Source organism: Xyrauchen texanus, chromosome 33 (assembly GCF_025860055.1).
Source record: "Xyrauchen texanus isolate HMW12.3.18 chromosome 33, RBS_HiC_50CHRs, whole genome shotgun sequence".
Classification (NCBI taxonomy): Eukaryota; Metazoa; Chordata; class Actinopteri; order Cypriniformes; family Catostomidae; genus Xyrauchen; species Xyrauchen texanus.
This window is the reverse complement of record NC_068308.1, coordinates 22,024,110-22,052,046: the sequence shown is the minus strand read 5'-3', so window position 1 is coordinate 22,052,046 and position 27,937 is coordinate 22,024,110. Positions and strand designations below refer to the sequence as shown.

The 27,937-nt window shown below is 38.2% G+C and overlaps 1 protein-coding gene across 1 annotated transcript in view; it reads right to left on the bottom strand.

Annotated features, from left to right (window-relative positions):
* The window catches only part of LOC127627112 (WW domain-containing adapter protein with coiled-coil), a 41,328-nt gene extending 13,391 nt beyond the window's left edge, over positions 1-27,937 (bottom strand). The window contains exons 1-7 of the mRNA XM_052103362.1: positions 27,750-27,937; positions 27,534-27,567; positions 26,693-26,870; positions 18,747-18,838; positions 14,955-15,070; positions 9,308-9,423; positions 3,086-3,337 (exon numbers count right to left, since the gene is read on the bottom strand). Coding sequence (XP_051959322.1) covers positions 3,086-3,337; positions 9,308-9,423; positions 14,955-15,070; positions 18,747-18,838; positions 26,693-26,870; positions 27,534-27,567; positions 27,750-27,790 — 829 coding nt within the window. The 5' untranslated portion in view covers positions 27,791-27,937. The remainder of the gene's footprint in view (positions 1-3,085; positions 3,338-9,307; positions 9,424-14,954; positions 15,071-18,746; positions 18,839-26,692; positions 26,871-27,533; positions 27,568-27,749) is intronic.

Genomic DNA, 27,937 nt, shown 5'->3' with positions numbered 1-27,937 from the left:
TGGTTTTCTTTTGAGAACAAAATGAAATGAACAATATGCGTTCATAAAAATAATACTATAAAAGACTTAAAAATAACAGTAAAAAAAGATTTACACTAACCTGGAATTACATATTTGTACATACATATAGATATATGCATATTTAGTTGTTACGCAGTAAAATAATTAGGCCAGAGGTACTCAACAGGCGGCCCGTGGGCCGCATCCGGCCCGTCGGCATTCATTTTATGGCCCGCGTCATGCAAAAAATTAATGCATTTTTTTTATAATTTGAGCTCAAAGGTTGCGCAAATATTAGACCGTGTGACATATATGTAGGTAGCTATAGCCTACATGTATACCGCAGACGCTTTGGATAATTTGTTGATGAAACATTGACTAAAATTAAGATACAATGTATACAAAAAGAAATTCGCTTTCTCCAAAACAAAACTTTAGTCAAAATGATGTCTGACCCATTCCAAATTTTCTCCGATATATTGGTCACCTTATGATCCTATTTTACTCATCTCATGGGTTCCCTTTTCATATAATCAACATAGATGATATTAAACAAGAACATTTATAAGTTTAAGTTTTTTAACTTATAAGCGTCGCACCGCTCCGCTTTGCTCACATGCTCTGGTGTGTGTCCTATACATGCATTTGCGCGTGCATGTGGTGGAGGGGTGCGATTTTCGAATAATAATCAAATAATTATTAGTGATCTTCGAATGTCATTTTTGCTTGAAGATTTCGTTTTGTATAAATTTTATCTTCATTTTAATCAATGTTTCATCAACAAATTTGCCTGGATTAATAAATAAGAAGAAACTAATAGTAGACAATATCAGGACATGGAGGCGCCAGCGCGTGAACTGGAACGTGTCTCATAAATTATCTGAAACTCAGCGTATAAACTACTTGTCATCTATAGAAATCTTTAAATATCTACTTTTAAACAAAACAATTAAAAACTAAAAGAAATGACCTACTCTCTGCTTGCTAATTCATATGAAGTGTGCATTTCTATATGCGCTGCATCGTCAACTTTATCTTTGCAGCCACTGACATAGAACAAGTTTATTGATAAACAATTCAAATGTTTCATGCATAATCATTACTTTTGCCGGTTCTTTGTGGCAAGCTTTATTTCAGGTGTTGCATGATATCTATGCGTCCAAGTAGCCTATCAGTGCTTCGCCTGTGCTTGATCTGCATTGCTATTTGTACTCGTTGTGAATAAACAGGCCAAAAGAAGTATTTTTATTTTTTTGTCACTTTTACTGACATGTTTACAAAGTGTGTTCTGAAAGACACATTCCCTGCATTAAGTCAGTGTGCTTTAAAAATCTTGACCTGCTTTGGATCTACATATGTGTGTGAAAGTGCTTTCTCTGCAATGGGAATAATAAAGTCAAAGCAACGTTCACGTTTAACTGACAGACATTTGACAGACTGTCTTAGAGCAGCTTACCAGTGAGCAACAGGCTGACCTGAAATCACTGGTAAAAAGAATTCAGACTCAGAATTCCCACTAGGAACAAGGACTACTTTTTATCAGGGCTTAGAAAGTAGCCTGTATTTTGATTTTCCTCATACATTTCTCATTTTTTGCTTTAATATTGCAAGACAATTGTTATTCCAATTTTTTGTTCCAGATTTTTTTTTTCATGTTCAGTATTACTTTAAATAGGACAAAGACTAGCAAGACAGGTAATAAACTGCATTTCTAAATAAGTAAAACGGTAAATATTGTCATAAATAAAATCTTACGATGCAAGTTCTAATTTGTGGCCCTTCACATTTTATGTGGTTTAAATGTGGCCCCCTTGGCATCTGAACTTGAGTACCCCTGAATTAGGCAATTGCTCTTATACTCTCATTTACACAAGTATACTATGATTATTTTTTAATTTGCACTTCAAAACACCAGAAAAAACACTGCAAATGGCCTCACAATTTTTGAGAAACGCAGCAGCAATTTCAGTATTTTTTAACTGCAATAGTCAGGAAAAAGTGTAGAAACCCTGATGGGACTGAATATTCATCGCTGCTCAAATGAAAACCAATTTGCAATATTCAAGAACTGTTTTTACATTTTTAATAATGGACTAGCTGGTGCAGAACTCAATTAGTCGATTACTTGTGCATATCCCTAATGTAAATGCTCATTTTTCACAACTGCATTTAGCAGCATTTGTACATTCTGCTTTGTGTCTAGTCCTGGAGTGGTGGCTAATTTATGGCTAAGGATCAGACAAAACTGTTCAGTCCCAAAAAAGAATTATCACGAATGGGAGCATTTCTGATCTACCACCCACAAGCAAAGCACTTCACACCCCAGGTTCCCTGCATTAGTGCAGGTTACTTGCCTTTAAATTGAAACTTTAAACAAGATCAATTGCAATAATTATGCATTTTGAGGAAACGCAGCAGCAGTCATGGACCACATTACATTGCCACACTCCGTTTCTAAAATTGCAGCTGTTAAACAGAAAGAACACTGGCCAGATGCCATTTAGACTATTTAGATAGAAATTTCTTATTGGTTTCTGGCTTGGACCAGTGGGTTAACTGCATATCTTAGATTGCAAATGAAGCTGACGAAAGCGAGAAGCACTGACCAAGCAATGACACATGCTCACTAATGGAATTTCACATAGGCCATGTACAGAGAAGCAGCAAAGCTGAATCAACACTGAGATGTGAAGTTTAGAGAGGAAAAGCTGATAGCCTAGCAAGTACAAGCATTATATGCTTGAGTTGGTACATGACAAATTTGGAATCACAAATTCATTCCTAAATAGAATTTAATAGAGTAGAATAGGAATAAACTATTAAATAGCATTTTCTGAAATTCCCTTAAAATGACAAATTTCCAAGCCATGAGCATCACAATTGTACCCTTAGCAAGGGCCAGTGCAAGAGTTGGTTACATCTTCTTAAATTCATGTTGTACAGGTGTTTTTATGCCTTGCAAATATTTGTGCTTTATTGATCATTCTTAGATTAAACTTTCTGATACAGATAATATTCCAATGTCCAGCCCTTTAATACTCTTTTCAGTTATACTCTCCCACTGGAGATGCAGTTGTACACTTACCTTCATTGATTTTAGCCATGTCTACACTGGCATTGTTCAGCTGCAGGGCTGTTTGCAAAGCTGGGAGAAGCTGGCGTAGGAGGGAGGGGTCTTGGAGAAGAGTAGGTGGGGCCGGAGACTGCATTACCGGTGAAACTGGGATTGTAGAGCCAGAGGCACCACTGGCTGAATTGGCCACACTTAAGCCAGACACAGCAGCAGATGAAGAGGAGGATGTAAGGGAGGAAGGCTTCTCTGTGGCAACTGCAGACTCTGTGTAAACATTGAAAGAAAAGTTGACGAAAGGTTAATACACATTGAGAAACAGAATTCAGTATGTACAACTTGCCCAGTTGAGTCTCATATAAAGCAATAAGCCATGATGCGCCATGTTCAACAGTGATTTTACCAAGGGAACATTACGGGGGGTTTTAGGCATATCAGAAAGTGGAATGCCTTTAACCCCCTGTGGTAAAATGACTGTAAAAACAGCCACAAGTGGCTTAATGCTTTAAAAAACAGTGGCAACAGAAATATTATAAGACACCAATGTTCAATGAATAAATAAATTTCAGAATAAACAGCTTCTCAGAGTAATAGTTCTTTAGCCCCGTTTACATTTGCCAAGCAACACAGCAACATGCAAATGAATCAGTGTGCATTTATCACAATGGGATAATCATACAGAAACAGGGCATTTAAAAACTGGAAATGAGAGCATGTATTTATTTGACTGAGCTCCACTGAAGAACCTGGAGAGACATGTTATGCATATAAACCAAGCAGTTGATCTCTATGAATTTCATAATTTAACAGTTGCAACAGACATCAGGATCTAAAAATAGCCCATGAGTCCCAAGGCTGGCAACATGGTGAGACGCTACTGAACATTTCTTAATAGGTGCCCTTAGGAACAAGTCCTCTAAGCTGCTAAAAAAATAAATAAATTAACAGACTGAGCACACAGATCCTCATCATGAAAACAGGGCATATTTTTGTAGTTAGAGGTATAACAATCAAGCTGTTTGTTACAGGTTCATCTATGCAAATATGTTGTTTTTGTGTGTAAGAAACGTGTGATCACACATTCATATGAAGGTTGCAATTATAAATGTAAACGAATGGAACCTTATTATAGTGTAACCAAAATTACATTATTTGTAAATTGCTAACATTTATTTGTATTAAAATCAGTTATGAATAGTTCTGCTGTCACTATCAAAAGGTTAATGTAACCTACTGCCAACCAGAAAAAAACATGAGCATCACACACACAGCAGAGATCCATCCAAAAATTAGAAAATATATCCATTACAAGCTTCAAAACTGCTCCAATGAGAAATCGTTAATATCTAAGATTTGTTTACCATCTTTGTCGTTTTGTTTTAACACAAGTCACAAATTAAGCAAATCCATGAAGACGCGGTGCCGTTATTGAAGGTTAAACGGTTATATCTGTTATTATTGGCATTGGGAGTGCAATTTTCTTTATCAGTGCAAAACCATTAAGAGAGTCTATCCCTTGTTCTCCTGATTTTAAATAGTCTGCAATCGTTCGCGAATGAGCGTTAGTGATGATGGATCGACTCGTTCGCGAATGAGCTTTTGATGGGTCGTTCGCGATTCGCGAATGAGCCGACTCTAAGAGCCGGTTCTTTTAGGTGAACGTCGGGAGCTGGCTCGCATATCTGAAGAGCCGACTCTATTTTTACAAATTTAGCCTATAGAAATTAAATAATTATGTAATAAAAATTGAAATATTATAGTCAAAGTCATTTAAAGAGCCGGCTCTTTTCAGTGAGCTGAGTCAAAAGAGCCGAATGCCCATCACTACTATGTGTGCTTTCGAACACCCGCCCAACTCTACCTCTGATTGGCTTACAATGACATTTTACTCTACCTCAGCCAATCGTCAGCATTTATGCGCTTGTCTCGTGCTCTGCCCACTAACCAAGGAAGAACAGTAAAAAAAAGTATTTGCCTCTCGCTCAGAGATCTAGTTGGTCTGATGAAAAAAAAAAAAACAGCTTCATCAGTTACAGTAACGCGCCGCATTTTTTGGCAGTAACGGCGTTATTAAGATGAGAAGAGTAATCAATTAGATTACTCGTTACTGGAAAAAGTAATGCCGTTAGTAACGTTATTCCCATCACTGTCAATCAGTCTTGTGTGAAAGACTGTTTTCTAAAATGTTCAGAATCATTGACCACTGAGCATCTGAATTAATGCAGGACTTGACATCAAGCATTGTCATGTGCTTGTCCTTCGGATCATTCACTGATCATTCACTTGTCCGAGTAAAAACGTTACCGGAGACAAAAACAAAAGGACATTAAAAAAAAATAAAAAAACCACCATCATTGACACCTAAGAACCACTAAGAACACAGTGCAGAAAGACGGTAAATAATTACTAAATCTCAAGCCTGTATTCTCTCTTCAAAGGAACACAAAATTAGATTTTTGGCAGAATGTTAGTCACAGTCACCATTCACATTCACTGCATCTTTTTATTTTTTTCCATAACATAAAAATGGATTGAGACTGAAACTAACATTCTCCCGAACATCTCCTTTTGAGTTCCACAGAAAATAGAGTCAAACGGGTTTGGAACAACATAAAAGTGGAGTAATGAAGACAGAATTTTTGGTTACACTACAATAAGGTTCATTACCATTAGATAATACATTAGCTATCATGAACTAAAAATGAACAATATTTTACAGCATTTATCAATCTTAGTTTATGTTACTATAAATATATATATATATATATATATATATATATATATATATATATATATATATATATATATATATATATATATATATATGTATATATTCATTGTTAGTTCAGTGCATGAACTAATGTTATAATATACAACTTTTTATTTTAAATGTATGAAAATGTATTAATATACTTTGTTGGAATTAACATCAACCAAGATTAATAAATTATATCAAAGTGGTGTTTATTGTTAGTTCATGTTAACTGATGTAGTTAACTAACATTAATAAAATGGAACCTTTTGTAAAGTGTTACCCAATTTTCATTTTTATGTAAATCATCTCTTTGAGAGTACAATTCAATTCTCACCAGTTGCATTAAAAACGGCTGTTTAAAGGAATAGTTCACCCAAAAATGAACATTTGCTGATAATTTACTCCCCCTCAGGCCATCCAAGATGTATCGGGGTTTCTTTCTTCATCAAAACAGAATTTAAGATTTTTAGGATTTCATTTCAGGCCTCCTCCTTTAAACAATGCAAGTGAATGCAAATATTTTTTGACGGTCCAAAATGCATATTTAGGGTGCATCAAAATAATCCACAAGACTCAAGTCGACAAATAAAGTTCTTCTGAAAGATTGATTATTTTTAGGAACAAAACAATACTTATGTACTTAAACTACAAATGTTCACCCCATATAATTAAATAATCATCAAAACGATTCCATTAATTTGTGCCGAGTTTGTGCCGCAAAAATGAACGTTTGTGCTGGTTTGCTGTTTGGAATATTATCAAATCAATCCAAACTGGTGGCATTCGTTTGTGCTCGATTTGTGCTGTTGAAAGAAACAAACTAATTCTCTTACATAGAAATAACAAAATGATCTCCCGGAATCTATGAAGTCAGTCATGCATTTACCTCATCTCGTTTGTGCAGGTTTCTTTCCGTTGCTGTCTTTGTATTTACAGTTTGATCATTGGCAGTAACTTCAAGCTTCAAATCCAAATCACATGTGCCAAGTATTTGTGAGTACGGTTAAGTTAGTTTACTGTCTAAAGTTACTGCCAATGATCAAACTGTCAATATCAGAATTTTTTTTATTAAAAACAATGACAGCCACACAATTTGTAGTTAGTGAAACTAAGTACAAGAGCTTTACTGAGATTCACAGGGTTTACACAGTGAGATCAATACTACAGGTGATATCACACAGAAGATAAGCTTCAGAAACGTATTTATGCAGGCAGTGATGAGCGAGTGAATTGAGTGCAGGTGCAGTGAATAAGAAATCGGGTGATGAGCAGAGCACTGAGGCCGTGATAATGACACATACCAGAGTTTGCTGGAAAAACAGCTCGGGCACAACCAATGAATTCAGATATCAACCTTTCATTTATTTCGATGGTCTGAAATCCTCAGGTGTAAAATGTTCACTGCACACCCTCCAATATGAGAGAAAGTAGGATTGTATTGATATCCATGTTCAGCGTGATAAGGCAGAGCTTCAATCGCTCATGAATAAGCAATCAATGAAAAGTTACTATTTTTCCCAGTCTGCATTTTCTTTGGGATTTCTGAAGGTTGAAGCATCCAGGATACACGCACACCAAATTACCATTTTGAACAATACACTTATACAAATCTACAGCAAAGTGATCCTCCTCTTGTAAACCATGACGCGTTTCCTGCTTTCCTTGACTGATCCACAGTGAAGAGAAAATACCTCAGATGCATACATTAGATGAAGCTCTAGAAAGATGAGCTGTAACGGGTGCATGTCTGTTTTAAGAATTTCTCTTCACTCTGCAGATTGCATTACAAATCATTTTTGCAATATCTGCCTTTCTTGATGTATTATGGAGTGCCGCGATGTGACGAGACAAAATTAGATCTCTCCAAAATTACGCGCTTGCGATGAAGACAGCTTTGTTGAATATAAACAGGAGCGATAGTTTTTTTGCATCGCTCGCTTAGAGACATGATATATTCACGTGGTCAACACCATTCACATGTCAAATAAACAGGTTTATACCAGTTTGTATAGGTAAAATCTAAAGTTCAGTCAATATGTGCTTCCCCCACTGCTCACACTCACAAGCTGCACCACGAGTGAAGGCAAGAGGGAGAGAGGGCAAGGTGATAGAGGGAATTACCAGCATTTTCAAAGTGAAACATGCAGGAATGATTAAAATTGTGCTTAATACATGCAAACCCCCACGATTAAGCTAACATTCGTTATTGAGATTTTAATCAGGCTGCTTATCCGGTCGGGTAAGTAAAATTCTCTTTAATTTGCAAGGTTAAAAATTTCAACTTCTTGTCCCAGCAAACTGAAATGTCGAACCCTTTAATGATTACAGTAGTTATAATAGACTGACTAACATCTCTAGACATCTCCAGTCATCTTTCAGGGTTATGCAACTGCTTTTCCCATTTTGACAGTTTTGTTTCTGGTATGGCTGGCACACTTCTATTCACAGAGTACCCTCATAGCAATTTACTCCTTTCATAATGCTGTACAGAATAAAAAGAAATCTGAAGAGACTGCTTCTTACTTCCTGCTACCCTCCGATTGCTTTTAGTCAAGCAGTGAGAACAAAACCCAGTGAGAGCTAAACAGCTGTGTCTACTGACCGAGATATATACCAGCATGAAGCACAAAAGTTTTGGAAGGGAATCAACACGTCATGCTGCATAAGGCAAAGACTTACTGCTGCCTCCTACCAACATGGACCTAGTCACTGCTTATGTGGGTGGTGCAAATATGCAGAAGTATCAAACATAAAAATTTAAACAATGTTGGCATTCTAAAAACACTAAACCAATTTGTGATCATTTGTGAAAAAGGCACCTAAGCACTCTCACAAATATAAACCATAAACATTTCAAACAACATCTGCTAACTTAACAGTCTATCATTGTTCCTCACTGACAATGGGTTATATGTCTATTGGAGCTGCTTTAATGTAGTACATTTTAAATACATTAAAACATGTCACTGAATTTTGACCAAAAATTGGAATTATATTCTGATATTAAAAGACATTATTTCAGGTAGGGTGACAAATCTAAAATAAATCTTATTTTTAAATCAATGTAGTCTCCCATTTCCACAAGAGGGCGCAACTAATTAATGTAAACCAATTAGCACTGTGTTATAGCTATTATTTATAGTAAAGAACATACCTGGCGGTTAACAAGAATGCAAAAAATTATTAAGTCAAAGGATTTAGCCAGTTCATATTCTCAAATCTTCAATTAGACAGTTCTATGTTAAGTTTTGCACAGTAGCCTATACTGTGATCAGCAGTTACAGAAATACTCAAACCAGCCCGTCTGGCACCAACAATCATGCCATGGTCGAAATCCCTGAGATCACATTTTCCCCCATTCTGATGTTTGATGTGAACTTTAACTAAAGCTCTTAACCTAATCACATGAATGTGTAGGTGTACATGTCTTCCTAATAAAGTGCTTTAGGTGAATGATGTGATTTTAAGACGCTGATACTTACTAGTGCTGGAGAAGCTGGTGGGTGTAGCCTGCATGGCTTCACGCCTGTAGTCCCTGTCTTTCGGGAAACTGTTGACCACTGCAGCGGTCTTAGTCGCCTCCTTCTGCCTCTGTTCTCTGAAAAACCAAAACAAAAAAAAAAAACACTCAGAATAGCGTTAACTAGAGATGTCCCGATCAGCTTTTTTGGCCCCCTATCAGATTTTTTAAAATTAGATATCTGCCGATACAGAGTCCCGATCCGATACTTGTATTTGCCTAGATAGAGCTGCAGACTGTTTTTTGGTTGGTTTACAAAATTAACCAAGTAAACAAAGTAACTAAAAGATGTCTTCAGCTTAATGCATTTAACTTAGTGCAGGTAACATTTTTATAAAACTCACATATAAAATCAACTACTTCTTAGAATGGTGTAATAGCTTATTTTAACTTTAATATTCAGGTAAAAAATAAATCACAAATCCGCTGAGTTCTGTATGTATGAATATAATCTTTCAAACACTTTCAAATGGTGTAAACATCTTGACTTGAATAGTCCCAACAAAATATAAATTCTATAAAAACGAATTCAAAATTTCACAATTCTACTAAAGTGACGTAAACGGATACACTTGAACAATCAAATTCAACAATTAATTAAATAAAACAAATTAAAAACATATTCTATGCATTGTTAAGCAAAATAACAATTACTTGTTTATTTACGACGTGTTCAGCATCTCCTCGATGGCCTGTTATACATGATCGGCTGTATGAGACCCACGAAATTGGTGTGCATTTAATACTGCATGCTTAAACTCGAAAGTGGAGGAATCAATCCAGTGCGCAGTGAGGCTGAGCAATGACATGGGGCAAACGTCAGAGCTCCAAATGTCTGTTGTAAAACTAACAGCAGTCACATTATGTTTTAAATCACCTCGTATGTTGTCAAGAACCTTACTGTACAGCTCTGGTAAGGCGGTGTCTGAAATGTAATGTCGAGACGGCAGGGCATAGCGTTGATCCAAAAGCTCCAGAAGACTGCAAAAACCTGCATTCTCTACCAGAGATGGGCTGGTTGTCCAAAGCTATGAATTCAACCACTTTCTCTGTAATCTTTTTGGCCTTTTCGATCTCTCAAGGATATTTTTCCTTCCTTTTAAAAGTTTTGTCCAGTGTTTGTTGTTTCGCCGCAGCAGCCTTTTCCTGTGTTGTTTTAGTGAACTCGCCATATTCCGTTGCATGCTTAGTTTTAAGATGTCATATCAAATTGGTCATATTGAACGCAGCTTTATTGCTACCACCTTGCAAAACGACTGGATTGCAGATATTGCAAGTAGGGGTTGGACAGTTTTCGCTTTCTTGTTAAAAATATTTCCACACATTTTAGCCATTTTAGCTAATTCAAATTTATTTGTCAGTTTATGCAAATTGTGCTCAGCTGACGGAAATGATCGGAGTAAGGTGATCGGGCTTTCTGCCGATCCCTGATCAGTAAAAAAAAAATGCCCATATCGGCTCCAATCTGATACTTGCGATCGGGACATCCCTAGTGTTCACAAATGACAGAGGCATTAAAAGACAACACAACCAGATCACAGGCCAAACATAATCAGGGCTGGAATAAGCCAAATAATCATCAAAGCTGAAAGCCTCACAATGAGACTTAGTTGTATTTTAAATGTAAATTCTATTAACCCAAAATTACATAGTTGCATACATTCTAGATCAAACAAAATGCATCTACACTGATAATCTTATTTTAATCCACTCCCTTTATTAGCATATACGCTCACTCAACACTTTTTTACCTTGGGTCTTGTAATCCAAGATGGCGGCGCGGTAGCACGCAGCGGCCACTCCGGATCCACAATGGTGCTATTTTTGTTAAAAAAGCCCGACTTTTGCAACACATGGACATCGGAGCAACCAGTGTTCGTGTCTACCATCGCCAGACACTACTGAAATATAAGACTCATGCAAAAACCAAGCTGCATGATGACCTGCAGGAGGCGCTACGCGTACTCGGCTTGCTGCGGAGACCAGGCCTCCAGCCCTCGGCGTCACCTGATGCCGGTGGCCAGGGGAGAGGACGTCGTAAGCGGTGTGCGAGAAAGCGGAAGCGCGGAAAGAGGGCGGGGGTCCATGCTAGGCTAAAAACAAACCCTAGCCGGCCGGCTCTCCCGTCTGTCCTGCTCTCAAATGTTTGCTCCCTGGACAATAAACTGGACTATATCCGACTCCAGCAGGCTACGCAGCGTGAGTTTAGAGACTGCTGCGTCTTTGTTTTCACGGAGACGTGGCTCAGCGACAGAGTTCCGGATGCCGCCATTCAGCTAGACGGGCTCGCCTCGTTTCGTGCCGACAGAAATACAGCTCTCTGCGGTAAGACTCGCGGTGGTGGCTTGTGTGTTTACATCAACACGAAATGGTGCAAGAACTCTATGCTAGTCTCTAGTTACTGTTCATCGCTGTTGGAGCTTGTGACTGTTAGATGCAGACCTTTTTATCTACCACGGGAATTCACCACTGTTTGCATAACCGGAGTTTACATTCCCCCAGCGCTAACGCTAAGGAAGCGCTCTGTGAACTGTATGGGGCTATGAGCGAACTGCAGAACGCTCACCCCGACGGACTGTTTATTGTCGCCGGAGATTTCAACCATGCAAATCTCAAGACAGTGCTCCCTAAATTCCATCAGTATGTGGACTTTGCAACGAGAGGGCGACGCGCTTGATCTTGTTTACACAAACATCCCAGGCGTGCATCGGGCGGAGCCCCGCCCCACCTCGACTACTCAGACCACATCTCTGTTATGTTAATTCCAGCATACAGACCGCTCGTCAGACGCACAAAACCGCTTCAGAAGCAGGTGAAAACCTGTCCAGCAGGAGCCATCTCTGCTCTTCAGGACTGTTTTGAGTGTACTGACTGGCACATGTTCAGGGAGGCTGCAACATATGGCGATTCTACAAACTTGGAGGAATACACAGCATCAGTGACCAGCTACATCAGCAAGTGCATTGATGATGTCACTTTCTCCAAGACCATCACCACACGCTCCAACCAGAAGCCGTGGATGACTGCGGAGGTGCGCACGCTGCTGAGGTCCCGAGACTCCGCCTTCAGAGCAGGCAATAAGGCAGCCCTAAGAACAGCTAGGGCCAACCGTCACGGGCAATCAGAGAGGCAAAGCGCGCACACGCCCAGAGAATCTACAGTCACTTCCAGGACAGCGGTGACACGCGGCGCATGTGGCAGGGCATCCAGGCCATCACCAACTACAGGACAACATCAGTTGCCTGTGACAAAGATGCCTCCCTTCCAGATGCGCTGAATGACTTCTACGCTCGGTTTGAAGTGCAGAACGACGTGATGGCGAGGAAGTCCACCCCTCCTCCCAACGACGAGGTGCTCTGTCTTACCACGGCAGATGTGAGGAAAACTCTACGTAGAGTCAACCCACGGAAGGCTGCTGGACCAGACAACATTCCTGGCAGAGTGCTCAGAGGATGTGCAGACCAGCTAGCAGATGTTCTTACCGACATCTTCAACATCTCTCTGAGCAGCGCCGTTGTTCCAACGTGCTTCAAGGCCACCACCATCATCCCCATGCCAAAGAAGTCTTCAGTGTCCTGCCTCAACGACTACCGTCCCGTCGCACTTACACCCATCATCATGAAGTGCTTCGAGAGGCTCGTCATGAGGCAGATTAAGACCCAGCTGCCCCCTCACTAGACCCACTGCAGTTTGCGTATCGTTCAAACCGTTCAACGGACGATGCCATCACCACAACCCTCCATCTGGCCCTCACCCACCTAGACAATAAGGACTCATACGTTCGAATGCTGTTCATAGATTTCAGCTCAGCATTCAACACAATCATTCCCCAGCACCTGATTGGAAAGCTGAACCTGCTGGGCCTGGACACCTCCCTCTGCAACTGGATCCTGGACTTCCTGACTGGGAGACCTCAGTCAGTCCGGATCGGGAACAGCATCTCCACCACCACCACACTGAGCACTGGGGCCCCCCAGGGCTGTGTGCTCAGTCCACTGCTGTTCACTCTGCTGACTCACAACTGTGCAGCAATGCACAGCTCGAATCACATCATCAAGTTCGCCGATGACTCGACCGTGGTGGGTCTCATCAGCAACAACAACGAGTCAGCATACAGAGAGGAGGTGCAGCGGCTGACGAACTGGTGTAGAGCCAACAACCTGTCCCTGAATGTCGACAAAACAAAAGAGATGGTTGTTGACTTAAGAAGAGCACAAGGTGAACACACTCCGCTGAACATCGACGGCTCCTCTGTGGAGATAGTCAAGAGCACCAAATTCCTTGGTGTTCACCTGGCGGAGAACCTCACCTGGTCCCTCAACACCAGCTCTATCACCAAGAAAGCCCAGCAGCGTCTCTACTTTCTTTGAAGGCTGAGGAAAGCACATCTCCCAACCCCCATCCTCACTACATTCTATCGAGGGACTATTGAGAGCATCCTGAGCAGCTGCATCACTGCCTGGTTTGGGACTTGCACCGTTTCGGACCGCAAAGCCCTGCAGAGGATAGTGAGGACAGCTAAGAAGATCATTGGGGTCTCTCTTCCCTCCATCAAAGACATTTACAAAAAACACTGTATCCATAAAGCAACCAGCATTGTGTACGACCCCACACACCCCTCACACAAACTCTTTACCCTCCTCCCGTCTGGCAAGAGGTACCGAAGCATTCGGGCCCTCACGGCCAGACTGTGTAACAGCTTCTTCCCCAAGCCATCAGACTCCTCAATACTCAGAGACTGGTTTGACACACACGTGTCCTGAGTTGCACTTTAATTACTGTCACTTTATAACTGTCTGCTACCTCAATAACTGCTATGTGCATAGAACATTATCTCATAGTATGTTATGTTTACATTTTTAGAAACTGTCATCTTTTTGCACTACTGAGTACTGGTCGGCGCTGCACTGTCTATTGTCCTGTTCATTGTCAGTAATTTGTTGTACTGTCCTGTACTTTTTGCACATGTTTGCACGTGCACTTTATATAGGTATATATAGGTAGTTTATATAGGTATTTTATTTCGTTGTGTAGTCTCATGTGGTCCTATGTTGGTCCTTTGTTGTTTTTATGTAGCACCATGGTCCTGGAGGAACGTTGTCTCGTTTTGCTGTGTACTGTACTAACTGTATATGGTTGAAACGACAATAAAAACCACTTGACTTGACTTTAGCAACACTAATAAATGCTAATAAATAATCTGGCGTTGTAGCCCATCCGCCTCAAGGTTCGACGTGTGCATTCTGAGATGCTATTCTCCTCACAACAATTGTACAGATTGGTTATTTATGTTACAGAAGCCTTTCGGTCAGCTTGAACCAGAGAGGCCATTCTCCGTTGACCTCTCTCATCAACAAGGCATTTCTGTCCACAGAACTGCCGCTCACTGGATGATTTTTCCTTGTGACACCATTCTGAGTATACTCAGTGTGTGAAAATCCCAGCAGATCAGAAGTTATGCATTGCACTGCTGCCACACAATTAGCTTATTAAATAATCACATGAAAGAAGGGTGTACAGGTTTTCCTAATAAAGGAGCTCAGTGAGTGTATTTTAGTACAACTAACAGCCTAAGCCGAGGGGGTTGAAAGAATTTGTGTGTTAAATACCTCTCCAACCACTCTTTAGGTTTCTCCCACTGAGACACCTCCGTCCTGCAGTTGTAGTAGTACTTCTTTCCTGAAGAACTGATGTGTTCAGACCAATCATCTGCCGGTTCACAAGGCTAAACAAAAAGGGAAACAACAGGTGTGAGCACTTGAACAATACATGAATAAGGACAGCAAAAGAAAAGAGGAAATGGAACAAAGAGAACAAAACACAAAGGCAATGGAAAAAGACAACCTGAAAGGGAGGATAAAGATAAAAGGAAGATAATCCAGTTGTTTGCATTTTTTTTTTTTCTCTTACATTTTCCTCTGACACATTAATCTGATAGGATGGCTAAACAGAGCAACAGTGTGAGGAAGTGTAAAATATAGAATAAGAGTGAGGAAGTACAGAGCAAGAAAGGGAGGATAAAACCCTGTCTACACCAGACACAAGCAGCACGATGCGACAAAGGCAAATTGCTCCCATTATAATCAATGATGCTGTCTTCATTGGATGCATCCGTTGCGAGGCGCCCTGTCATGCTAACAGTAAACGGATGCGTTCTATTTTGTTAGACAATGTGTTAGAGAGAAAGAGACAGATGAGACCATGCGAGTGAGGAACAGAGCGTGATGCAAACGTGTGTAATATCTGATGAGGTGGATCACGGAGCATCGGCCCTGCAGCTCTCTTTAATCTGCCTGAATCCTCCCTCCACCTACCAGCAGTCTGACTGTCAAAGCCTCAATCCCAGAGATTCACCCATTATTAAAGGTTAAGAAAAAAAACAAAGAAAAAAAAAAAACTAACTTGGAGAGCTCATATACTACATACTCGAACTCTCAGAAAACAATGTTCATTGCAAAAATCACGTTTAACACTGTTATGACACTACACACTACACAAAGTCCTTGAAAGAAAACACAATTTTAAGGGAATAGTTCACCCAAAAATCTTTAAATTGTTAATCGTTCCAAACATGTTTGGTATTCCTTGGAAAAATAACCACAAAGGAAAATGTATCAAAGAATCATTACACAGCTCTTGCCATACAGTTCTTAGTGACCAGGGGCTGACAAGCTCCAAAAAGGACTAAAATAAAAGATCTGATCTTCTGAAGCCATACAAATCGCTTTGTGTGAGGAACAGAACAATATTGAAATTGTTATCAACTCATTATCTTCACCTACGGCTGGACGATATGGCCACAAATATTATCACAACATTCTTTCTCATATCCTTAGATGTCAATGTTTATCACAATATACATTCACATTTGCAAATTGTACTTTTTTAAATTTCCATGTAGGCAGAAGGAAAACAAAACAGTCAAAATAGTCTATACAAAACTGCATTGGGGGCTCAGAGACAGCCAAAGCAGTGGTGTCTGAGGAATCTTCTATCAAATATTAAAATATCAATTGAGTGCAGCTGGATATTAATGTATGAATCAGTTCGTTTTGAAGCAAAATGAGAGCATATAATATTTACATTCAAATAATTTGTATATTTCGTTGCATTCAGATATTAAGTATTGGGGCATAGAAGCCCTTCTGTCTGAGGAATGATACTGTATGGGGGTTCAGGGGTATCCCCTCATAGAAAATTGAGAAAAGATCTGAATTGACAATTTTTATATTTTCATTAAAGTGACTACAAAATAGTAATTTTAATGTCTTTCCTTGTCCTCCATGCCAGAGATAACATTGGATTAATTTCACAAAATGATTTGCTTATTTGTTTATTATTAAAGTCTTGCAACATGCTGATAAAAAAAAAACGTTATGGTATATAGGCACTCTGGAATCACATTAACTTACGTGGCACCTCTTGTCTACCCACATGTGGGGAAAAGAGGCAATGTGTGCAGAGCGAGACAGGGCATAAATTAAGTGCTAGAGGAAAATATTCAAGAATACAGCACAGAAAGATCAGATCTGGAGTAAACAGTTGTTTTGATACACTGCTATAGAGAAGAGAGGGCGGAACCGTCATCATGGTGCCTTGCTGTACGGATGGATTCAATCCGGGGTCCGGACTGCATAGCCTAATCTTTGGCAAGGCAGCTAACATTAGCAACTTCATAGTATATTAACTTCGGATCACAACATGCCTATTTTCAAATTTTGGATGTAAAAGTGAGCTAGACACAAATTTTGGGCTATAATTAAATAATGACATAAATTTCAGTCTGTGCGAATATAGCACACTGCTCATGAAGAACTGTTGTGTAATTAAAAAGTTCTATAAAAACCTCTACTTTCGTTTTCCATGGTAAAACATATGGTGTTAAAAATGTTGTATTTTTTTATTCATTGTAATCATTTTAACTTTAAAATGTAATACTTTTTATTTTTGTTTCATGTTCTTAATTGGATTTAAAATATATTTTATGTATCTTCTATTTTCTTTATAATTTTTATGTAAAGCACTTTGAATTGCCCTTGTTTTTTTAAATGTGCCCAAAACAAAGAGCATGCGAGTTTCGAACCACATTCGGGTAAGGAAGGAATTGTTGTTTGTTTTTTTTTAAACTGCAAGTATAGCATATTGCAACCCTTGATGAAATTCTACTTCACATGCGACAACCAACAGCAAGTCCTCTCCTTAATTACAAGGTTTAATACGAAGCATAAAGTCTTGGGAAATGTAATTGAGTAATGAAGTGGTTTTGATAAAGGAGTTTATAAAGTAGGTGGAGCATCTCAGCAGCTTCACAATGTGGAGAAAAAAACTACACAGCAAGTGACCCCATAACATACAGAATGAGGGGCAATTTAGAACTTAGGGTGGCACAAGGACAGAGACAAACATTTGGTTTCCATGTCATTTCAATACTGAAGAGATGTCAATTTTATGATGACTCAACACACTTATCTAGCATTCATTAATAGACCTTGAGGCACAGTACTCTGATTAATTCATAAACATGTTCATAAATTCATAAACATGTTGACCATTTGACTATGGTTTTGGCAGCCCGTTCAGATATTTTAGACACCGAATAGAATCCAATGTGGCTTTAATGATGGTCAAACAAAATATGCTTTACTGCATCATTTGATACAAATCTAGCAGATTTTATTTTTAGAATCTCATTTCACAGAAGTCAAAATACATTCAATGTTCATCTTCAAAGTTTCAAACTCTAAATAAAATTTTTAATTGCTGAAAAGAAAAGCCAAAAGCATAAAATCTCCTTTTTCTACTTTGGTGAAGGTAAGCTGTGCTTAGCATCTCCCATATTTGATATCATCAACAGAAAAGGGACAGATGGTCTGCACACAGGAGGGTTGCTACACAACACATTTGACAGTAAAAGCAAGGTTTCTGCCAAGGATCATTTTGTTAGAGCCAAATAATGGCCCACAAAAGTCCCTACCACTCTTAAGTCTAAAATAGTTTGAAGTGAAAATAGAAAACATCTTTACTGTTAGATTTAGTGGCACTAAATTACTTGTTGTTTGCAAGATGACATCTGTATTTTTTATGCTTGTCTGATAAAATCAGAGCATAAAGAGTGATTACTTTCAATAAAAAAAGATTTCAACATATATACATGTCTTTTACAGTATCATAAAAACAAATCAGATTGTAACAAATGGTCAATAATCTCTGACACAAATATAGAGCTAATGTCAAACATTTTTCATTTCCACCTTAAAAAAAAAAAAAAAAGTAATCTTTGTTCAAGACTACAGTTGCAATTATTGCAGAATATCAAGACAGCCTTCCTGTATGATGATAGCCGATTCTTTCAAGACATAGACTAGTGAGAGGGCAACAAGATGTAGAAGTAGCCTACTTACTGTGTCTGATGATTTGTTGGGGTTTGAATGAGAGTTGGAGCTGTGCAGAGAGCTGTGATTATGAGAGTTCTCTTGAGGGGATATACTGGTCCCTGAAAGAAAACAAAATTGAATGGGAAATCAGAAATCATACACCAGGCTCTTACTCAAAGCTGGTTAGCACACTGCTATTCATGACTATATATGAATGTATATATTCTTCTGCTCTAAACCTCATCATCCAATAATGCATTTCAGTTATCACTGTCCTCAAAACCAATCCCATATATAAATACTTGAGATTGTTATGGCTGCAAGATGCCGAGACATATACACGCATGTATCAATTCAACAACACCCATTCATTATAGTAGGTGCCATTTCCATTTGCACCAAGTCCCTTATCAAAATAATGAAAAATACAAACACTCAATGATGCTGGAATGTCTTCTAGGTATGCGTGAGACTAGTCGACTAAACTGTTCTGATGCTGCTAGTCGACACTGAAATTACTAGTTTGTTAATACTAGTCAGTTAATATAAGGATGCACTTAAATTACGATCATAAAAATGTTTAATATTTTAAAGAGAATTAAGAAAAAGGATATCTGGAGTGGATACAAAGTTTAATTTCACCACAGGTTCATGCTTCTTCCCTCTCTCACTCATATTTAAAATTTACACTGATCATAATGCATGGCGAGCACGTCGCAGATAAATGCCCCTTTCAGTGGAATTTAGCATTGGATTTGGAATAGTATTTTAAATGGGTTGCATACAATTTGTTTGACTGTTTTCTGAAGATTGGTTTCTTTTTAGACTTGTCAACTTCAAAATTTTCCTTTAAACATCAGTGAAATTAGTCATTCCACACAACCCTAATGTCTTCATGTTGCATGATTTTCATATGAGTATCAAAGAGGAGATACAACATAGTCATATTTATAAGAGTCACATTGCAACACTGAGAACAAATCAGAAATGATTTGTAGCTCAGATTTGATCATCTGGTTGCAAGAAAACCATAAAAAAAAAATTAAAGAGTAAGGCTATTGTCACTAAGGGCATTCATAGCTAAAGGCCTTCTTAGGATGCATTGATGCAGTGCAGGTGGCAGTCCAAAGTTGTGAATCTAATCACCATACACACAAAAGTTATGAAGGTTTTTGTACATCTTCAAGAATGACATAAGTGACGTTGAGGAGTTTGCAGGTTAGTATATGAAACTGTATGTAGCCTTGAACAGGTTTCATTTAAGCTGTCAAACCACAATAAGACATCTGTAACTGAAAATACATGTGTAACTGAAAATACAGGCAATATGAAAGATAAATACACAAAATTTATCATCCAGTGATGGCTAGAGTAAATAATCTTTGTCCTTTAATAATGATTAGGTTTGAATTTAATGGAAAACTCTGCAAGTTGCACTCCCGTGGCACGGCAGAAATTTGAGCAGATTTCAGAATCGTAGCTTGGCACCGCCGACAGGCACAGAGTGCACCTTCATAGAAAACAATTGTTTCAAATTTTAGAACACACCATGTCGTCCACCAGACACGTCCGGTGTGCGACCCCCTTGAGGGGTTTCTTGCAAAAGAAAAATTTATTTTTAATTATCCACAATGGTCAGTTCTTTATTATGCATCAACAAAAGATCAAACTGAAAATACCATTATTTTAAAGAAACCAAATGGGTGTTCTCAGACAAATTAGAAGAGTTCTGTGATATTCCTCATTTTGATGAAAAACAATCAGCAGAGCTGGGGAGAGATGAAGATCAGCATGCTTTTATTTTATAGTTACACTCTTGACGATACATCCAGCACTCGCAAATCAGTAACTACCTACAAAAATACTCAAGGCAAAGAAAGATATACTGGGTTTAAAATGATAACCAATCTTTTTTCCAAATGTGGTGTGACCCAGAGATCACTTGATTACTGTAGGAGTAGTTTGTGTAATGAGTCTTTGGTGATCTATTACACACCAAGAGAACATCAATAACTTGTTCAGAAACTCAGTGATTCATGTAAATCTAATACTAAAACATAAGTTAAAAGAATCAAGAAGGGACAAGAAAGTCAGACAGCAAGTCTAAAGTATCAGAACAGCCCTGCAAACACACACTGTTAACCATCAATCCTTAGCGAAGCATTTTAGCAATAGCAAGCTCATTAGAGCATAGACTATTCTCAATGCCTCAAGAGAAAGATGTGTCGGATGTGTGCCAGGAACAAGAAAGAATAAAAAGCCATTAATAGTGAAGAAAAAAGTAATTCACTGGACATAAAATGAACTCGTTATAATGCATATTAGCCTACATGTGCACCCTTTTAATAAAGTCAAGTTATCTTTTCTGTCTGTCACATACTGAAGTTTTCATGTTTCAAGGAAATTAACCAAGTTGTCTGGGCAGTAAAGTAGTTGATGCAAAGGACTGATTGGAACACTGAAAGCACTTGCAAAAATCGCAAGAGTCAATCAGATTACATGAATTAATACACAACGTCAGGTTGCACAGGTTTTATCAGTTCACTTGGACACAATGTTGGGTTTACAATAAGAAATCACTGTATTTACCAATGTTTAACAGGTCAGTGGAATTAAATGTATGAAAGTGTCTCAGTATTGTTTGAGGCACATAGTAGCGAGTAAACTAGATAAACTGTGTATTCCACTTTGTTGAGCTATTTCAGTGAAGTAATTGGTATTTATTAATTTTGAACGCACAAAAAACTAGAACTAGGGTTTGTAACTTTACATAGACGGTCTCTTCTGATCTAAGCTGCAACTGCAAGCTGGACAAAACTTCATAACGCAAGTTAAGTACAAATAAAGTAAAGATTTACTAGATAAAAGTGTAGGTAAAGAGAGCAGGTATAAAATAAGCACAGCCTTATAAAACCTGTGTTTTTGTAGTCTCTGAAATGGGTTGTGGAGGAGCCAGAACACCATGTTTTGTGTTAGCTCAAGGAATACATGACAAAAGAAAGCCAAACATAGAAATAAAATCATTAAGAATTAACGGTGTCACCCATTTGGCCAAGTTTAAGGTTTAGGAAAATTTCATAAAATGCACGGATATAAATGCAGTTTTCACACAGCAAAACATAAAAAACTAAAATAATTGGTTGGTAATTCAAACTTTCACATTTCCATTAACACTTCTATCCACAGGATATCTGCTGAAATTTGGAACTTGCCAGACAAATTCCCCCAAATCTACATTTCATCCACTACCATATTTAAGTTGGAGCCAAGGGTCACCTACTGCTGTTTACATTCATGCTCTTAACAAACAAACAAACACTATCACAGTAATCTACATTAAAAGTATAATACCAAAGAATTAAATATGCTATTAATGCATTTCAGCATTCTTTAACAGCCTTTTAAGAGGATCTTTATCTAGATGCAAGACTTGTTCAAAATGCAGGTCTGATAAATCTAAATGGATAATACAAAGTATTTATACCACTCATATTCATATAATGAATAATTAAGATGTTGAATAACAGCACACAGCCAGATAGCAAAATAATATCCTAGAATTTGAGCCCTAAGAACATAATTTTCTCCTACCTGATAAGACTTGCGAAAATATACATTTTAAAACAGTACAGTCTGTACTTCATTGAGATTTAAAGCAATACATCCAGCATAGCTACCACAACTGTCTAAATCACAATTTAAATGTAGGCCACTGCCACTTGTTAATTAGAAGATAGTGGATCTATTCAGCAGCAGCATCTCCCTTTACCCACAAATTTAAATCTACACAAAAATAACAAAACATACAATGTTCAGATTTAATTGCCTTTCTCCCCAGTAGTAGTAGTAGTGTTTGGTAAGATGCAAATTGTAAAAACGAAACCCTCTTTAATATTAATTCGCCATTTAAAGCTTCAGGGAATGGGAATGTCTTAGCTATATCTGAAGATGCTCTATAACGCAGGAATGACTCAATTGGTGATTTACAGCATGTGATATTTAACAATTAAAACAAGTACCAATAATGCAAACTGTGAGAAGTGTAAGGGAAACAACCACTTATGCCAAACTCAATAGCGAGAGAGGCTTGCACAATTGTAATAATTCCTTTAAGATACTGATAACTGTGAAACTGAAAGACTTGGCTTTAGCGCATTAAGCTATCTACTGAAACTTGTTGCAAGTCTGAGGTTTCTGCAGGTAGAAGAGATTTGACACTCATATTTAGTCTTTTTTCCACAAATAACATTTCAACATTCTTCTAATTTCATCCATAGTGGAATATGAAAAGAGCCAACTATAGCATTTAGTAAAAAATGTGAAACTAGTAAAAGTAAATTCAATGACTAATCCCAAACAAAATCTGCTGACTTTTTGTATTCTCTGCACTGATTTTGTGGGGAAAATCTACAGAATTCTGTGGCATGGATTTAAACAAGAAAGTTGGTAAAGCAAAGCTGAGAGTCCTACCCTCTTACTGATAGATTAAAGCATAACGAAATGAGCCAAAATATTTAATAAACATGCAAGGGGGGTTAGATGATGTGTTGAACTTTGTTAATGACGGATGTAACAATTCTGCAGATTAAAAAATAATGTGTGCACTGTGCAGAAAGTCTAAGCTTGATTTTTTTAAAACGGTATTTAAATCAGTGTCTAAATGTTACAATTTGCAGACAATTTATTAGTTTAACACCGAACATATAAAAAGAAAAAGATCATTTTAGCAGCAGAATTGAAAAACTACACTTCCTAATTTCCATGATGTGGATCTTGCTTGATGGGAAAACTGAATTTTGCAGGAAACCATAATAATTACATTGGTTAAAAAAAAATAATAATAATTTAATAATAATAATAATAATTCAGTACACAGGACAGCACCAGCAGTCAAAGGTAGAGAAAATAGTTGGCTAAACATTCCTCAACCATCTAAATCACTCTTCAATGATTGATCGTTTGAGTAAAACCAGATCTATCAGGGTGCTTTTCTTGGTTTGATTGCTTGGACCGAACCGGTGTTCATTTCCTTTCCCCTCACCGGACTCTGTTCATATCATATTATTTGGGTCTGAACCATGGTCTGACTGCATCATCAACATGAGTACAAGCGGCAGCTGTTTACTAGTGTACCTAGGTAAAAGCCTGAGAAGACGTCATCAAGTAGGGATACACAAAAAAAAAATGTTGCTGAAGTAGCAATAGAAATACAATTTGTTTGGCTGAAATAGAGGCGGCTCGTTGCTGACGAACTTTAGTATGGCCAGTTTGATTTATCACCTGAGAACACGACACCCTGAACAGCATAACGAGTTCACCAAAACAACAAGAGCAAAGAAAAATCTCCCCAGTGAAACACACCCTCTTAGAGGCTGTCAGCTGGCGAACCCTTGTACTGCATCGCTACTATACTTGATCCGCTATACAAAGATCATTACTTTGATTCTAGTATAAAGCAGCAGGCATGCAAAATGATCAAAACTGAAATTGATTTGGAGACCAAAAAGTGGACTGTAAAACGCATGTAAAAAGGCATGTACAACGCATGAGGTGTGCACACCACCAAGGCTGTATGACATGTTCGACAAGATCAGAGAACAACCCAAATACCAGACTGACTTAATGTGCTACTGCGCAGCAATTTGATTGTTATATTGCGGACACCCCCATCCCCAGAAGTGATAGCGCTCTTGCCTATTGGAGAGCAAATCAAGGCCACTTCCCACAATGGGCATGGATGGCACGCAGATATTTGTCTGCCCCAGCACAAGTGTAGACAGTGAGAGAATGTGTAGTGCAGCATCTCATGTCATTGATGAGAAAAATAACCACCTCTCCTGTGAGAAAGCAAAAAATGTTACGGTTTCTGAAAAAGAACCTGCCACTTTTCCTGAAAAAGTAGAACATTGAGATATTTGGCTACCTAAAAGGCCATCGATACCTATGAGTTTACCCAACTAATTAATAAAAAGAACATGAATAGAAAGCCAAATTCATTTCATTTGATATTTGAGGCCTAAATAATTAAAACTGTTATGAAGTGCAATGTTGAAATAACTTTTCACTGTTGTACTGCATTTTCTTTTTTTGTAATTTTCTCATTGATAAACTCAGAAGCTAAATTCATTGACTAAATTAATTTGAAAACATTCCCACATAAATTATCAATAAGTAATTACCCAAACTTTATTTCTGGCTAATTGAAAACTTTAAATGTCGGTTTCGGTAAAAAATAAATTTCGGTGCATCACTACTTCAAAGTGTTAAGTGAAGTATAAAAACTTGTGTTTGTCTGCCGCGGATGCATTAAATGTGCAAAGTTGAAGAATTTGAGCTGTTCTTAAAAGGCAATCTATTTGACAGACAAGTAGGTACGATAAATGCATTAAACCATAATAACTGCCATCAACAGCGGTTCACATCCGCGATTTAGGATGTTAGTGTACATATCAGCAGCAAACCGTACTCCAGACCACCTTTATCGTAGGTGCACACCAGAGTTCGAAAAACAACATTCACAATAGTCAAACGAACGTAAAAGCCCCCTCAAACTTGCTTTCCAAAAGACCTTTTCAGTCTGTGACTATAAGCTTTGTTCTTCATACAAACCTTATTCAACTGATATAATGATCTTAAGGTGTAAAAGGTAAAATAACAAGTTCTCTAGCAAAGATGATGAAAACATGCTCATGGTTGTGCCAAATCTTATAAAAAAAAAAAAAATAGAAATACCTCTCCCTGTACAAAACTTTATCTTGAGTGAAAAACAGCATTCAATTCTCCTGTCTATAATGTCATCAATCATATAGAAGATTTCAAGTTTAAGGAAGGGACATCTTTTTGTTCCTTGAACATTTCCTGCTCATTGTCAAACTCAGACCCTGTGAAGGGCACTTTGAAGGGAGAACAAGCATGATAGTCATGTTGCAAGATTGCTTCAAACTTCCAAATTTCCAATAAAAATTACTTAAGTTAAAGTTTTACCCCCACAGTTTTAGCCATTAAAAACTCTAGGAATAGGGCAAAGGGATGATCACTAAAGAGAGGAATGCACCCTCATTCAAAACAACAGCAAGAGGCGCTTTATTCATAGTGAGTTTAACACAATTAATCTTACTAATGTTAACACGATTGTCATAAAATGCCATTATTATAATGGGGATCATGCTGTTGGGTGGCTGGATGCTCCCTGGAAATAACAGAAATTAAAGTGTTTAGATCTCAGAAAAAGCAACAACAAACGGACGCGTGAACCTCTTCAATGAAGTGAGACGGCTGGGTTGATATGTGCAGTACTAACAACTGTACCACACATCTCTGGTAGGTGAATGACATTTATGACAAAACATTTTTTGTTTGAGAGGTAGAGCTATAAAAGCGACTATTGCTCCCATTATAATGAATGAAGCTCTGCAAGTCATCGAGTCATTTAGCAAACGCTTTTATCCAGAAGAAAGAGATGAGACATGCAGACAGCTTCATTTAACAGCTTTATTGATTATAACAGGAGTGATCCAATACTCCTGATCTCACTGCTGGAAATAATTTCCTCCACGGAGGAAATCATTGAGAGCATCTAAACTAACAAGCACTTGAAGGCGACATACTCGTAATTGCCACTTCAGAAGAGGGAAGCAGTACAATTCTGATAGCACATGAAGGCAGCATAATTCCTTTGTTTACGCCTTGAAATGGTCTATAGTAGAGATTCTTGCAAATGCAAGATGCTTGCAATATGTCAAATGTGCAGCTTTAGACCATGTGATACGTTGCGGTTTCATTAAATGACACTTTATTATAAAGCATCAAGTATGACAGTTTCATTTAAGTCTTCTGTTAGATTTCTGATGTAATGCATGAACAAATATATACAGCAAACTTTTGAATTGTGCTTACAAATACACTAACACTCAAGTAAAATATATAAATAGTTTCAGACTCAGATCTAGGCTTTTTCTGGTCTGAACTCTTACCTCCTTCTCGATCTCTTCCTCGGTGTGGGTGGATGGCTTTTGCTCTGCCGGTGCTGTCCATGTGTTTATTGTCTGGACTGTCTGATCGCCGCAGCATCTTGCACGGTGGCGTCGCGTCGTTGTCACGCATCTTCTCATGCCGGTGATCGGGATGGCTCTTGGATGAATACTTAAGAGTCTGTCAAAACATAACGATCCCTACATATAACTCTGCAGCACATTTATTCTATCAACATACACTTGCCACTGTAATAACTCATAAGACGATCATGTTTGTGTGATGACATACTTGCAACGCCATTGCACGACTAAACTCATCATAGGACATTCTATAACATCACTCACCCAATCTTTTATATAATTCAACATTTAATTTTAGTCTACACGATTAGAATCGTGTAACTGAATTCACCAGCGAATATGAACTCGGTTGTTTATAAACAACCTCATGTCCTTTAATTCGCATATCCATATTCGACTTTTTTACCTAAAGGAGCTCAAATAAACTACATAAGTGATGAGGAAAAAACTGCTTTGAACGAGTATTTTCGATGTAAATCGCTGTGACAGAGGCCTGATCTAGCCGCTAGCAAGCTAATGTTAGCCTGTAAAACTCGCTAGCACCCTCAAGCTCAGTTAAAACATGATCAATTCGAAGGTGAATCGACTTATGAAAACGCAAATCTATGTTTATAAGCTAATATAAATGTGCATGTCATTTTAAATCGAACTCGTGGAGAAGGAGGCACTTTTCCGTGTGTTTTTACGCACAGAGGCCTATACTGCTTCAAAAGCCTGCACTAGATTTACCCCCTTTTAATCTTATTTGTTGCAGATCTACCTGATAGGGCTGAGAATCCCTTCGGTCGGTGCACCTACAAAAACAAAAAGAGAGAGAGGAACCGTTAAACACGATATTCATTGGCAGTGACATAAATTGCAACAGCTGATTCGGCCTCCTTAAGTTTCTACTTATTTTGGTTTGGCTAAAAATGGCGGATTGTCAAAGCGGAGAAGGAAAAGGAGGAAAATCGGAGTATAAAACAGAGCTCTTTACCCATCGCCGAGTCTCGGTTGTTTCCTTGCATACATTACCATCAATGCCGTGTTAGTGTGTATGAAGTAGATGTGAAAGATGGTCGACTTATTTTGCTTTTGGAGTGGGCTATCGACGACGTATATTATTTCAATAGTTCTGGCTATTGGAGTCGCTCTTCGCCTCTGCTAGTCGTAAGAGCGCCCTCA